General features: G+C 43.1%; 1 protein-coding gene across 1 annotated transcript; it reads right to left on the minus strand.

Annotated features, from left to right (window-relative positions):
* Positions 1–245: 245 nt before the first annotated feature.
* gal3st4 (galactose-3-O-sulfotransferase 4) lies at positions 246–8,435 on the minus strand (the record flags this gene model as incomplete). Its single annotated transcript, XM_083993114.1, has 4 exons — positions 8,218–8,435; positions 4,420–4,536; positions 2,937–3,237; positions 246–1,226 (listed from the first exon to the last, which is right to left on the minus strand). The coding sequence occupies exons 1-4, from the start codon at positions 8,238–8,240 to the stop codon at positions 246–248; spliced, it is 1,422 nt and encodes a 473-aa protein (XP_083849240.1). The 5' UTR covers positions 8,241–8,435.
* Positions 8,436–15,281: the final 6,846 nt, after the last annotated feature.

Consider the following 15,281-nt stretch of genomic DNA (forward strand, 5'->3'; position numbering starts at 1 on the left):
CCCGTCACAAACAACTGAGATCAACAGCAGCAGGAGACAGATCATACAACCATTAGCTTGTTACGACAGCCATGAAAGCATTCCAGGTAGGTACTCAAGAGGTCAAAGGTCAAGTCCACAAGGATAACACTATGTAAGGTTGGAGACAGTTTTTAAGAAAACGAGCAAATGACCAAAAGTTAAGGTGCAAAGAAGTCTCTTTTGTGTCCTCTGTGTAAACCACTTATGGCTCAGAGGTACTGTGTTCAAGACTCACCAGCCACCGGCCTGTCCCCTGTCCTGGAGGAGTCCTGTCTCACCTTCTGTACCTGGCTCTGTTGCCCTGGCTGGGCTTTGACTCCCGGAGGCCGTGGAAACTGTTTAGCATCCATCATGTCCTTGTACTGGAGCTCAGGCCTGATCATCCTAAGACAGGCGGTTCTGGTGGCGTTATCCAGTCCCGGCTGGAGCTCATAGCCCAGGATCTTCACTCGCCCGCTCTGATAAGGCCGGATGTTTTTGTCTCGGATCTGATGTGCCTCCACGGGTTTCCCACCGTCCCTGAGACAAACCCGGGCCAGGTCTTCACGTCGCATCCTGAGAAGAGCAACTTCCTGCTCCATCTGAACCAGACCAAACTTGTTGATTTCCTCCCAGAAGGTGTGATTGAAGGCTTTGTATAAGTACCAGTCTAAAGCGTTCCACTGCCGCAGCTTCTCCCGCTGTTCTTCCGTTAGTGGCAGTTTGGGCGGGGTCCTGACTTGTGAAGGTCCACCTCTAATGCCCACAGCAGCCACCGCCGCCGCTTTACCCACCCAGCTCCCACTCATCCCTCCGATGCCGCTGGGCTTCTGCTGCCGAGCGTTGAGGCTGAATGAGACGACGGCATCCAGCGGCCAGCAGAGGGCATGCCTCAGCAGGATCATGGACTGGTCAAAGTACTCAAACAGTAGAATCAGCTTGAAGGTCCTGCGGATTATGGTCTCGCCTCGCTGAGCCAGTGCCACGGAGAAATTTGCATTGTTATCCAAACCGAAGTCAAACCACACTGGGTTGTGGGCGTAGTGGTTGTTGTGTAGTCGAGGGTCGTAGTATTTCTTAGGGTCATTGGCAAAGTCACCAAAATGTTTGGCTTTATGAAAGGCAGGTGCTATGTCTATGTAATAATCAAAGGAGGATTCAGCTGTAGAGACCGGGTCCCTGATAATGGAGAAGTAGAAGGTGTCTGCCGGCATCACCTTCTCCACCTGCACACAGAGGAGAAGAGCATGTGCTATTACAGTAATGTGATGTCAGGGTTGGCTCAGCTACAGTAGCTTTATCTAGTATATCTAGTAGTGTTGACCAAATTGCCTTGTTGTTTACAATTACTTCCGGGTAGAAAACCAGCACGTAATTTGAATGAGAACAGTAGTAACAAACGAGAGTTTAGCCCCTATATCATATTTTTCCGCCCTATCACCATTTAGACAAATCTGAAATGATTGAAGAAACATTACTATTTCTGTGTGTGTGTGTGTTGTGTTGCTATGTGTTGTATTTATTCAGTTTGGGGGAATCACGGTGTCTAGAAAGCATCAGTGGCTCAGCTGACAGGGACAGCTAACGGCGGTAGCAAAGCTAACGTCAGGACGTCAGCTGTTAAAACCCTCCCGTTGTTGGACACGACATGAAACTACTCCAGTTAGCTCAGTCACGTTGTAACTCAGATATCCGCTGGAGAAAATATTTTTTCATGGACTGTTTATTGAATCACTGAGTTATTAAAGTTAAAGGCTAACCATTAGCCCGGCTAATCTATGATAACCATGACTAATTACAAAAATGTGCACACATAAATAGTAATGTTTGTCCAATCATTGGTTTTATAAACTTTACAAACATCAGATTAGTCTAAACGGCGATATAGTGACATGAAAAATGAGATATAGCGAAACTCTCGTCCGTCACTATTGTTCTCATGGTTTTCTACCCGGAAGTAGATGTAAACAACAAGGCGATTCGTAAACCATTGGACAATAAAGTCTTCTTATCTTATCTTATCTTCTATAGAGTATATGGTATACAGTATATAACCTATTATTATTATAGCCTTATTTAGTACTTATGCTATTGTAATTGATATGGTATATAATAGGGTTGTGTGACATCTTGCATCCCTCAAAAATGTGTTGAAAACTCAAAATCTTGTGGTCAGTCAGGACCTGGTCTGATTGTTTAGTGTAATGTCCCATTTTGCCATCTCACAAATTAAATACAGATTTCATAAATCAGAAACAGTTTTAAAGACTCTTTATCCTCTCATACATTGTATGGTGTACATGGTACACACCATACATATGATATATGTCACAGTTTATATATTGGTATTCTTGGTCTTCATATTGAGACAGGCAGATATGTTGGCACAGCAGAAGACGATAGAATTTGTAATTTATGTGACATCCAAGAGGTGGAGAATGAAATTCATTTTGTTTTCTACTGTCCTTTTTATGACTCTATAAGACAAAAACAGTTTAGTAAGGTAGATCCAAATAACGAATTTGTGTGGTTAGACGATGCTGAGAAGCTAAAACATCTTTTTCAGTTGAATATATTTGCATTTTCTTTATTTCTTGAAAAGGCTTGGGCAATGAGACGAAGAACAATATATAGTTGAATACTGAAAGTAATCTTAAATTGTTTATTTATGTCACACCTGTGTGGCAGGTAACACCAACAGGAAGGACTGTCTAGTCTTATTTTTCTTGTATTTGTCATTAAATGTGTCTTGTAATCCCATATGGGATGGGCCACAGTGGTGGCATGACAAGAAAATTAAAAAAAAATCATTCATTCATTCATTCATATTGTGTAAAGAATACATAGTTCCATCATCATCATCACCATCATCATCATCATTATCCTCAACATCATTGTCATCCTAATGTCAAGGCCTTCTCCTCTGTATAATTCACCTCTGTCTTATGGAATCTCAAGTGGTTGCCCATGAGGTGGAACTCCACGGCCGCAGGCCCCCGGTAACCTTTCACCATGTGAGCATTGAAGCGCAGTGGGTAGCCCAGCTGGTAGCCATGTGGCAAGGCAAAGCGGAGGTCATGCTCATCTCCAAAGCGGTACAGCATGTTGAGCACTGTGCTGCTGGCCGTCTTATGGGTCTTAAGGAACATGATGTGGGTGAGGGGCTGGCAGGAGCCCAGAGAGGGGCCCTGGACATCAGGGGACGAGAAGATGGATTGAGCAGCTGGTTGGACGCTGCTGGAAGATAGATGGAGGAAACACAGAAGAAACCACATCTCAAACTGTGTTTACAGTCTTAACAGTCTGGTACAAGGCTGAATCAAATGACTTCATGTGACAAAATCCACAAAGAATGTTCAACCACAAGAGAGCAGACATGTGATTTGTTGCAAGATAAAGACACAAAGTAGATATTGATGCCTGGGTTTGAGGGGTTTCTGTTATTCATGGTAAAAGTGTCTAAATACAGACATAAAGCCACTGTATTATAACCTGTAGATCGAAAGTGTGGTTGAAAACAGGAATTCAAACAGACACCATCCAGTGCTGAAGCTGTTGACCCTCCACACAGTGGTAGAGGAGTCATGTGATTTAGTTAGTTCCTCTTCTCTGTCTGTGCAGTTTGTGGTTGTCAAGCAAAGTGAGCAGACAGCTGCATATTGCAAATGATACAACTTCATCTTGAAAACCACTGTGCTCGTGACAACTGTGCAACAAAACTATGTGTGCGTGCATATTCTACTGTAGCCACACACTGAAGCCTACTGTGATGACATTTCGACTGTGCAATTGACAAATAGGACGAAAGAAACCTCACTCTGAAGGGGTTGACCCTCAGCAGCTGGTGTTAGTGATGATTGGCAGTTGACCAGAGGTTAAAAAAAAAAAAAAACTAAACACTGAGCAGCAATTTGCATTTGTGGCACAGAGCAAATTGCTGCTCAGTGTTTAGTTTTTTTTTTCTTTTTCTTTTTTTCCAGTGTTTACTTTTTACTCAACATTGACAGCACAGTCACAGCAGAATGCATCACAGCAGGCTTTAAGTAGTTCATTCAATTAATTAAGTCACAAATAACTGGCCTTAAGGCAAAACATTATTATTATACTCCTGAATATTTGCATGATTTAGTTACAAGTTAATTATCTAGTGAAAAAAATAACAGCTTAGCTTGGTAACTCAGCATTCACAACCATTCTCATACTTCAAATAACTCTCACTATTGCTTCATTCAGGACATTTTTCAAGCTCCTCTGTGAGGAGACAACAAACTGTGAGCTCTTCACCAACTCATCTCCACAGCATAGTCACTGTCAGGACAGTTTACCACAGTTTGCCACTAGGAAGTTCAGGCTAAAGACCAGGCCATAAAATTTAAATAAAAATCAAATCAAATCCAATGAACAAATGAAAATAGATACCTCTTGTTTAAGATGATTCCCAGCAGCTGACTGGCAAAAGCCATGGCCACGAAGAGCAGCAGGGCTTTCCACATCCACACAGGACCCAGCTGACCACACACCAGCCACCGCAACATCCTAGGGAGGAGGGGATGGATGGATGGATGGATGGATGGATGGATGGATGGATGGATGGATGGATGGATGGATGGATGGATGGATGGATGGATGGATGGATGGATGGATGGATGGATGGATGGATGGATGGATGGATGGATGGATGGATGGATGGATGGATGGATGGATGGATGGAGAAGAGAAAGACAGAAAAAAAGGGTCGGGAAGGGAGAAATTGGGTGAGTCATAATGTGACTAAGGCTTTATCATAGTTATTGTTGTCATCGCATCATCACAGGCAGGAGAACAGCTGAAAAACATCCCAGGGACAACAGGACCTGCAGTATTATTTATACTGTGTACTAGTGCTCATGCTTCAGCTTTCAATTTTCAGATCAATATGCACAGTGATGACTGGTATAAATGGGGGAGGGTGGGCTGATGCTGATGCCGATCGGTGCTCATGTTGGTTAGATCTCTTCCAATATTGAACTCTTTGTTATACAAAGTGCATCAAACACCAGGTTAAAGAAAGAGGAACAGCAGAGCTCCTCTGACAGCTGTCTTTTTTTTTTTTTTAGTGGCACCATCTTTACAGGTGAAGAACACGCACATGTCCGCCCGACTTTAACACAAGGTTTTCCTGCCTATCTAAGCTGATTTTGGCCACCACCTAAATGGTTACAGCGCCCATGGAGGGGGCGATCAGTCACTCCCCATTTAAAAGGAGAAGGAAGCCCGTATGTGGAAAGACGTCGCCTCCGAGGTGTAGAATGTGTATTAGAAGAGAAACACACGTCAGGACCTCTGACTTAAATAATCAGAACAGACATGTCTTGTGATTTTCAGCCTCGTTTCACTGATTCTTGAGAGTCGGGACAAAACATGTCCCACGTAGATAAGTGTTATTTATATCAGGGTTTCCCGCAGCGCTTTCCTGTTAACAAAGAGGTGCCGCATAAACTAACGTCTTAAAAAAATAAAAAATGTAGCGTCATTAAATCAGGCAATAACATGGTCAGCTATATCCCTGAGGATCCCTTTTCATTCCCCTGGCTGTGGTGAATGCATCAATACCACACATGGTCTGGTAAATTTGACATTTTTTGATATTTTAGATGAACAATGTCAATTTTCCTATGGTCACAGCATGTCAACACCATCTCTCCCTTACGATACTTAAAATTAAAAAAACTACAGCCTAGTGGATTCAATGAAAGTATTTTATTGAGATTATGGAGACAGCTCGCAATAGACAAAAAACTAGCTAGCTAGCTGCAGTGTTTTTTTCTGCAGGAGGAAAAGACATGTTGACATGTTGACATGTAAGCTGATAGAGTTGACAAATCCACCAATTACTGCTTAATGTGCTAATATTAGGCTATACTATTTTCAAACACAGTAAAGGAATAGAATGTTATTTTGGGGTTTTATCTGTGCATTAATGTAGGTATATAGCATGGAATTTCTTCAGTTTTTGTTGTTTAAAGCAGATATCAGCTTCACGGCCGTTTCGGCTAATGCTGCGTTCAAGGCAGGCTTTTGAAACCGTAAGTTACAGCTTCAAGTCACAACTACGACTTGGTAGCGTTCCAGGTAACCCGTAGCTCGTGTTTTTACCATCCTGTTGTCTGTGAAAGTTCCCTATAACGGCCACTCGTAACTTCCGACCCGTGAACTCGTACCAGATCGAACTGGTATGACTTCACAGGAAGGAAAAACACAAAGTACGAGTTTCTTTGAACGCACCATGAGTTAGCAGCCCCCGCCCTTGTCAGGCATCAATTGGTCCTCGTGCTACGTCACCACATTCACGCGCATCCCTTGGCTACACACACAGCCCTTCATGCCGTTCTCTCTCCTCATTGGATAACACTTGTATCCCACAAGGAAAATTTTCTCCTCGGGTTACAGCAGAGCAGAGTGACGGAGAGACTCGTGTTTAGGCTGAAATACTTCATGTAAGTGATTGCTGACGGAAAATAGGACTATTTAGGACTTATATTAACAAAAACATTCCACTGATATCTGCTTTAAGTAATAAAGGATCATCCGAGCTACAGCCTCTTGTGTCTTATTCACTTTAGGATTTTTTTTTCTATAGTGGCAATATAAAAGATGAAGTTTGAAAATTCAAATTTTTAGAAATCTGTGTTCATAAGTGTGAAATTAAGCCTTAAGTTTATATCTTATATTTTATTGCATATCAGAGTAACTAAACACTATATACTTTTAGTGTTGACACAAATCAAGTCCTTGAGGTAAACATGTGAATTTGTTAATAATGTTTTTTAACCTCCAGCCTGCACCTTTACATGGTCAAATTGCACAGATCTTTATCTATATGAATATATAACTCTAATCAATATAGTGTACATTTAAAAAAAAAAGTTTTTCAGAACGTGTTTTCAAGAATCAGTAAATTAATAGAGGGGGAACTGTCAAGCCAGGGAAAACCCTATAATGCGAAGTTTGCTGAGTATTATAGGCTACCTCAGCATGTGACAAATAAAACTTTGAACTGCTGTGTAGTTGCAGCATCATTTTCTAAAACATAACATAATATAGATATTTGGGCTCTCTCTGGAAGAAATAGAGCAAGGAGACAAGAGAGAAAAGGGAGATGCAGCTCCAAAAGATGACCACTCAGAGGAGAAGGGGGGGAATTCACCCCACTTTTGGAAAATGAATTTCAGGCTCTGGTAACTATTGTATAATTAATTAATTATAGTATTCAATTGTTATCAATCACTAAATTGGTACTCGCCCATCAGTGACTAGTCTAATTCTACATTAACATACTGTGTTTTTACATATTATTCAAACACCTAATTTATTAATCAAATGACCAATAGAAAAAATTTCTTGACATGCAAAAAATTACAAACAAACGGAAATAAGCAATTTTCAGTGCAGGACTGCGTGTGAATCTCAGCAGCAGTTTGACATATCTATGAGTGAACTTAACACAATGAACACATGAATCTACAACGTAGGCTACTTGGTTCTGCAGACCACCGACTCTTTATGTCTATTTGTGTGTGTTTGTATGTGTCTGGTGAAACGAAACGTAAATGGTCATGTGAAAAAGAATTTCCCTCGAGGGACAATAAATGTCTAAAGTCTAAGTCTATGACAGTCTCAGTTACTTTTTGGGGAGAGTGACTAGTAACTGTAACTAATTACTTTTTCAAAGTACCGTGCCCAATTACTGCTGAGGGGGCACAGAGAAGACCAGCCGTGTCATGACAGTCCAAACACACTGGACTCCCCTCTGATCCCAACATGTGTTCAACATCTGGACAGCAGAGGTACACCATTATATAACAGTGGTATGAACAATACACTGAGAGCGGTGGCCTCCTCCTCCTCCCACCGCCTCCACACAAAGGAGTTCATTACTGCCTTTATTCACAGGGACGCGCGCTCACGCGAGATTAAGGTTAGTTATTGTAGGTGTAAGTCAAAGCCAAATCCACTTTAGGTGAACGTCAAACAGAGGGCCGCTGCAGGAGAACTGAAGCAGCCGCTCAGTCTGCCACCCACATCTTCTGCTGGTCTATGAGACCATGACCCAGCGCCGCCCTTCAGCCTCCACAATCACCGCATCCCCGTCGGTGTAAAGCCCCTGTGATTTCCCTCTCTCCTCCTCCTCCTCCTCCCCCCTCCTCCCACTCTCGTCTGCTAGCTAGCTAATGTTACCTGGCTCTCCGTCTGAAAAGCATAGCTGTGTCCCCGGGCCGGTATCGGTGACGCTGTTATTGTGCAGCTGCAGAGAGCCCGGAGCATCTCGAAGGCTTCGACTGCAGCCGATCCGCCGCCGGTACAGATCAGGCCATGGAGCCGGTCGGAGCGGAGCGGAGCAGCGCTGCGGTGCACACCGACCGAGCCTCGGCAAAGCTCCTTCTTCGGTCAGTCCTGGGCCAGGCGAAGAACAAATCCGTGTCTGTGCACCGACGGCTCGGAGGCTTATTCTGCGGACGGACGGTCGGTCGGTGAGGACGGAGCGCAAGAGGAGCAAGAGAGGAGAGTTCTACTTCCGGAAGCTTCCAAAATAAAATGTCTGGATGCCCACATAAAAACCCAAGTCCAGGGGTTTTACAAACGTTTAGACACCCAGGAGACGACCGAGTGGATATAAATCGGGTTATGTAGGCTAGTATATGCTTTTCCTCACATTTTAATTTAGGATGTTGAGTAAGTAATCCCTGATCCTCTCCCTATCATTAACGTAACCTGTGAGTGCGACCTTCTCACAGCCGTATGGTCCTAGTACAGGCTAGGTCTCGTACATTTCCAGGTTACGATAGTCTCTGTTAGTAGAGAGAGAAGAGGATCTGACCGTCAATTCCAACCGTGTTTAGTCCCATGTGTTGAACGACGAAGCTGTGTTTTAATTTGATGGTCGGTTTGCGTTTCCGGTCTGTTTTGGCCTCACTACTGTAAACTTTGCTGACTCTGACGTCATCCTATGATGCTGACGGAAAGGCATCCAGGCTCATTTCTCCTGCCTACTCCTTACATACACCCGCGTGCGCGCATGCACTTTACTCTGTTTATGCATAGAGTGTATCAGAATATGTGTATTATGTTTTTAAGATATAAAGCTCTGGGAAACAATTAAAACCACAAATTTAGTTAGTTGCACTTGTTAGTAGCTAATGATTCAGAGTGAACTCTTAAAACAGATAGACCAATCTATGACCTGCACAAATGAGAATATTCACAGGCTTATAGACCAATCATTCATCAAATTTGTCACCCTCCACTATGAGTTTGTGTTGTTTGGTGCAGGTATAGGATTGTTTTGCCATGGGGGAGGTCTGTGGACTTCTGGACATATGTGCACTGTGAAAATATTTCTGCTAAAATAAATGGAGGTCTATAGGCTACAATAGCAAGTTTACCTTTAGGTCAGCTATAACCAGCTTTTGAACATAAGCTCGTGAGTTTTAACTGGAGCCTCTTGAGAGTTTGTGTCTCCCTGCAGAGAGTCTAGCGCTGCAGGTCACTGCTGCTGTTTTGCAGTATCACTTTGCTGCAGCTGTTCAAACATGTCAACCGTAAAACTCTGCCTCTCACACCAGTGCCTAAAAGTGAGCCCGCTGCCTGCTGTAATGGTCAACAACCCTGAAGATGAAATCTTCCTCACAGGACTCTATAGGTGCATTATTATATCAACTACATTATGCATAGTAAATACATGGTATTTTACTTATTCCAGAACTGGTCATTATAAATGGACATATCCTTGTTGCGAAAATGCCTTGAAATAGGAAGAAAAGTTCAGAGAATGAACAACTGAGTAGTTTCTATAGGACACAGAGTCTCACAGACTGTATATTACAGCAATAGAGATGACATAGGCCATGAACAACCCAGATATCTCAGGGTCCTTCAGGTGGACATCCATCATTTCAAGGCCACCAGTGGCTCTAAGGGGGAGTAAAAATGCAGACAAAGCAATTTATTGGCATAGCCCAATTTTACAAACAGTTTGTCTCAAAGGGCTTTACATAGGCTAATATCATAACAACATCGACTGCGGAAAAATTCCCAAGAAAACCCCCGAACAAGGAAAAAGTGGAGAAACCTCAGGATGAAAGACGGAGGAGGGATATGGAATATGTAAAAACATGGAAATTGAATTGTTCCGTTAACAAGAGCTGATGAAGGCAGTTTCTGGTGGGCAGGCTGGGTCATATACAGTACAGGGAAAGCAGAGAGAGCAGGGCAGCTTAATGCACATGCTGATTTATAAGCAGGGAGGGCAGTGCCAGCTGAGGAGGTAATTCAGGCAGGGTTTGGTGCAGAGGGATGGAGACCAAGGCCAAACTACAAGATAAAGACAAGACGAAAAATGGGTGAGAGGAAAGGATAGTTTTAAGCCTGGACGTACTACTAACTCCTGTCAATACCCTCGGTGCAGCGTTCTGACTAACTGGAGACTCTTTGGAGAGTTTTTTGGACATCCTGACAAGAGAGAGTTACATAGTCCAGCCTATAGATGATAAATGCACGAACCAGAGAGAGGATATTCCTAATTTGCACAGGTAAAAGAAGGCAGTGCCAGTGCTAGTCGCATGCTGTATGTGTGAGTTCAAGTGAACACTTGAAACCAAAGATTTAGTGAAATAATTCATGCCAAAATAGTCAGTTAAAGGTCTGAGCTCTTCTGATCCTGCTGATGACAACAATCTGTGGAAAGTCTGATACAGCATGGATTAGAGAGCAATTTCAGATTTCAGTTTACACTCACTGGATAGTTTATCTTCACTTTAACAGTATCACTTAGAATTAGTTGCATGTGAAAACCTGTTAAATTACTTAATGAATAACTAGAGTAGGCTAACTGCCTTGTGGTTGTTTGCTCCACCGAGCAGCCAAGTCATAAAATCTCTAAATGCAACATTTCTTAATCGTCAAAAGTGTTTTTGCAGAACACAATGGTGTCACAGTTGACATTTCACCTTGAACAATAAACAATGATGAAATACTGTTACTTTTTTTTTTTTAATCTTAGCCATTCGAATTAAATTGTGTCATGTTTAATGTATCAATTCTGGAGTTGCGGCCGAGATCCTGTTTTGTGAGTGCACAGAGATTTTGACTTTTGACCCAAATTTGAAGACATTCCATCACTGAGTTACTGAGATACTGTGTCCGTAAAAGTGGAATCTATGGACACAATATGCCTCCAGCTCTGGCATAAAGAGCTTCTCAAGGTTTGACTGTTTTTTAAATTTTATTTTAGAGAAGACAAAGAGAGAACTCTAAAAAAAACACACACACACACACACACACACACACACACACATACACAAACCATGGACACAGGATTTAAAGGTCGGTCTCTACACAACTACTGCTGAGGAGTTTGCAGTGTGCAATCCAGGCATTGTTATTCATGTGCACACGCTGCATGTGAGCAGCAGAAGCAAAGTGAGCAAGCAGGTTAATGTTGGCCAAGAAGCTGAGACACAGAAACCTGGTTTGGACTGATTCAGAGTCCAAATGTGGAGCAGGAGGATGCATCTCTGGCTCTAAATTTAGAAGTAAAGCCTCTAATCGGTCAACCCTTGTTAAGGAGTTAGTACCAGCTGCTCCTGACACAGCCTGACCCTCCTCACCCTCCTCCATATGGCCCAGGGCAGACAATAGCACTGTGTCAAACACTAGTGCATTGCTGCAGGTTCAAGGGAGGTCCGGGTGTCAAAGTTCACAGCAGGGATCTGTCTATTTCTTGCCACAACAATACAGACTAGACGACCAACAACATACAACACATGAGTGAAACTGACCAGACCCGTCTCACTTCCATCTGGTCTCAGCATGAACCTGTAGGCTACACCATCTCCTGTGTAGCTACACCATCACATAACCTGGATTTGGTGAGCGCCTTTGAACGCACCGTCATTCCCTGATCTCGCGGTCCAGCAGCTACACAAACTTTTCCCCTTTTCCCTGAACTCTGTTCTCCCCGCCGTAGGTCGTCGAGGGTGCACACTCGGCGCCTACGCAACACACATAGCTACACATAGCCTACACACACGCTCACCTGCTGTTGCTGCGGAGCTCTGTTTCGGGTTCACGGGCCGAACCGAGGCCGTTCTTCCGGATCACGTCATGAATAGCGCTGGTTGGCGGCTTCAATGGGTCAGGTGACCACGGACTTATTATTGTTTGTGTTGAAAGTATTGTGAATTGTTGTGTTCTGTGTGAATAATGGCACAGCCATATGAAGGGTTGTTAGTGCCACGGTAGGCTACTGGAGTTGAAGTTAAAGCAGAAGTAAGCGATATTTTTGTGTTAATATAAATCTTCCGACAGCAATCACTTCTATAGAGTGTTTGGACCGAAACACGGGTCTGTCAGTCACTCTGCTCTGCTCTGAGCTGAGGAGAAAACTTTTCTCGTATCCTACAAGTTTTATCCAATGAGGAGAGAGAACAGCATGAAGGGGCGGTCCTCTCTGTGTGTGCAGCCAAGGGATGCGCCTGAATGTGGTGACGTAGGGACAAGGACCAATAGATCCATGACGAGGGCGGGGGCTGCTAACTCCATCGGCTGACAAGACGTTATGGTGCGTTCAGGGCAACCCGTAACTCGTGTTTTTCCGACCTGTGAAGTCGTACCAGTTCGATCTGGTGCGAGTTCACGGGGCGGAAGTTACGAGTGGCCGTTATAGTGACTTTCACAGGTACAGGTCAGAAAAACACGAGTGGGTTGCCTGGAACGCTACAAAGTCGTAAGTCGTGACTTGAAGCTGTAATTTCCGGTTTCAAAAGCCTGCCTGGAACGCAGCATTAGCCAAAACGACCGGATGGGACGGTGGTTTTGTCTAACTTCCTGTCAGCCGATGGAGTTAACAGTCCCCGCCCTCGTCCCTACGTCACCACATTCACGCGCATCCCTTGGCTGCAAACAGAGGACCGCCCCTTTATGCCGTTCTCTCTCCTCATTGGATAAAGGTTGTAGGATACAAGGAAAGTTTTCTCCTCGGCTTACAGCAGAGCAGAGTGACTGACAGACCCTTGTTTCAGACCAAACACTCTATATAAGTGATTGCTGTCGGAAGATATAACTATTTAAGACTTATATTAACACTAACATTCCGCTTACTTCTGCTTTAAAGCTACCTGTGGGTATTTTTCTTCGTTTTGTTGGTGTAAATCAAAAATCACCATACTAAAGTTTGCCGACTGGACCATCATCTGTCCATCTCAAAATATCGAACCCCGACAGTGAAACTGACCCACTTAAAACCTTTTGTAAGTGCACACTGAAATGCATCTCACCTGTGAGGGATGGGACAACAGGAGGGATTGACATTAACATGCACATGAATGTGCACACATGCAATACCAGACCAGCAACCAGAACAAAGAACAGAGAACCTCAGGTTACCACAGTCAGCACATGGAGCATATTATTGGTGAGTTCACTCGCGTGTTGGATTGACAACTTGAACCCACAAAAATGGACAAGTCAAACACACAAGAATCTGAGCCACACCAAACAGACTTTAAACTGGCAGGGGAAATAGTACCACCGGATGAAAGCAGTGCAGAGACCATTTATGGAAGTAGAAATCCAGCAACAATGTTCCTGAGAAAATTTGACGAGAAAGAAATTATTGAACTTCTTGGTAATTTCAAAAAATAAAAGATCTACTGACTGGAATGGAATTGATATGATTTTAGTTCGGGAAGTAATTTCGGCCATTGTAGTGCCTCTAACCTACATCTGTAACCTATCCTTCCAGTTGGGCGGCTTCCCAGACAAAATGAAAACAGCGAAAGTAATCCCACTGTTCAAAGCAGGAGATAAAAATTCATACACAAACAACAGACCAGTCTCACATTTATTTCAATTTTCTAAAATACTTGAAAAACCTTTTGTTGCCAGAGTGGACTGCTTTGTTGAAAAACACAAATTATGAATTGATGTCAATACGGTTTCAGAGACAGATCATCCTCAATGGCCTTGATGGAGCTTATGGAAGAGCTTTCAAGTGCAGTTGATAAGAAGTTTGCCGTGGGGGTTTTCATAGACCTGAAGAAATAAATAGTATATCGTTTTAACTCAATCTTTATTGTTTGGTGTTTTTTTTTGTATGTTGTCGACTACTGTGGGAAGACGAGTTTGTTTAGGAGAGGACCTTCTTTCGTTGAAAACGGAGCAGGTCTGGAGGAGGCCACCCTGTTCCAGCTGAGATGGAGAGGTGTTTTCCTGGTTGCCGTGCCGGTGCAAAGGTTCCCCGGCCTTGGGGATTAATAAAGTCATTCGTATCGTATCGTATTTCCTACCAGAGTACCATCTGGTTTGATGTAATCTTTGTTTGGGTTCCCATTGTATTTGCCACAGATACTGATCATAGTAGGAGCTGAATGGATCAAGATGCAGAAAATGAGGGATTAAGAGATGAAGAGTAAAGATTCTAAGAAGATTTATAAGGCCATAAACTGTTTGGCCCTTTAATGGAATTCCACAAATACACAAGACATAGAAATCTTCATCAGTCAAGGGTCTCATCAATACAGAATTCATTAAAACCTGTATGACCTTTAAAACTGAAGCTTAGACAGATGCCCAGCTGATTTCTACTAATCTATTCATTCATTCATTCATGATAAGAGATACTTTATTGTTCCCAGGCTGGGAAATAATTCTGCAGCAGGTATTCACATAGAGTCCAGTGTGTTCTCTGTCGGACAAAGTTGAACTGTTATAAAGTCTTATTCCATGCGACAGGAAGGATTTTTTTTATAACAGTCCCTGTGACAGCAGACCTGTATGAGCTGTCCAAAGAAGGAACTTTGCAGGCTGTCCAGTACATGATAAAGATGGTGGTCGGGGATATCCATGATGGTTTAAAGTTTGTTCGGTGTCCTCCTCTCCACCACAGCCTCAAAGGTCTCCTGACAGCAGCCAATCACAGAGCCAGCAGCATCCCTGTTCAGTTTGTTTAGTCCATTTGCATCGCTGGCTCCCATGCAGCATCCACCCCCACAGCAGGCTGCTAAACGGTAGAGGGTCAAGCCATGATCTCACCTGCAGCCTTAGGTGGGATAAAACCAGGGTCTCTAACACCTTCATCCCATTTTTTATTTAAATCATCATTTATTCTTTCATTTATTTATCTGAAAAAATGTTCCACATCATACTGTGTTCAAATGTGTCTGGGGTGTGCTGTTCAAATGATGGGCTGCAGAACTGAAATGCAATGTCCAATTTAAACACAGTGTTCATGACTTCATTAAAAG

The sequence above is a fragment of the Trachurus trachurus genome (genome assembly GCF_905171665.1).
Source record: "Trachurus trachurus genome assembly, chromosome: 18".
NCBI classification, from domain to species: domain Eukaryota; kingdom Metazoa; phylum Chordata; class Actinopteri; order Carangiformes; family Carangidae; genus Trachurus; species Trachurus trachurus.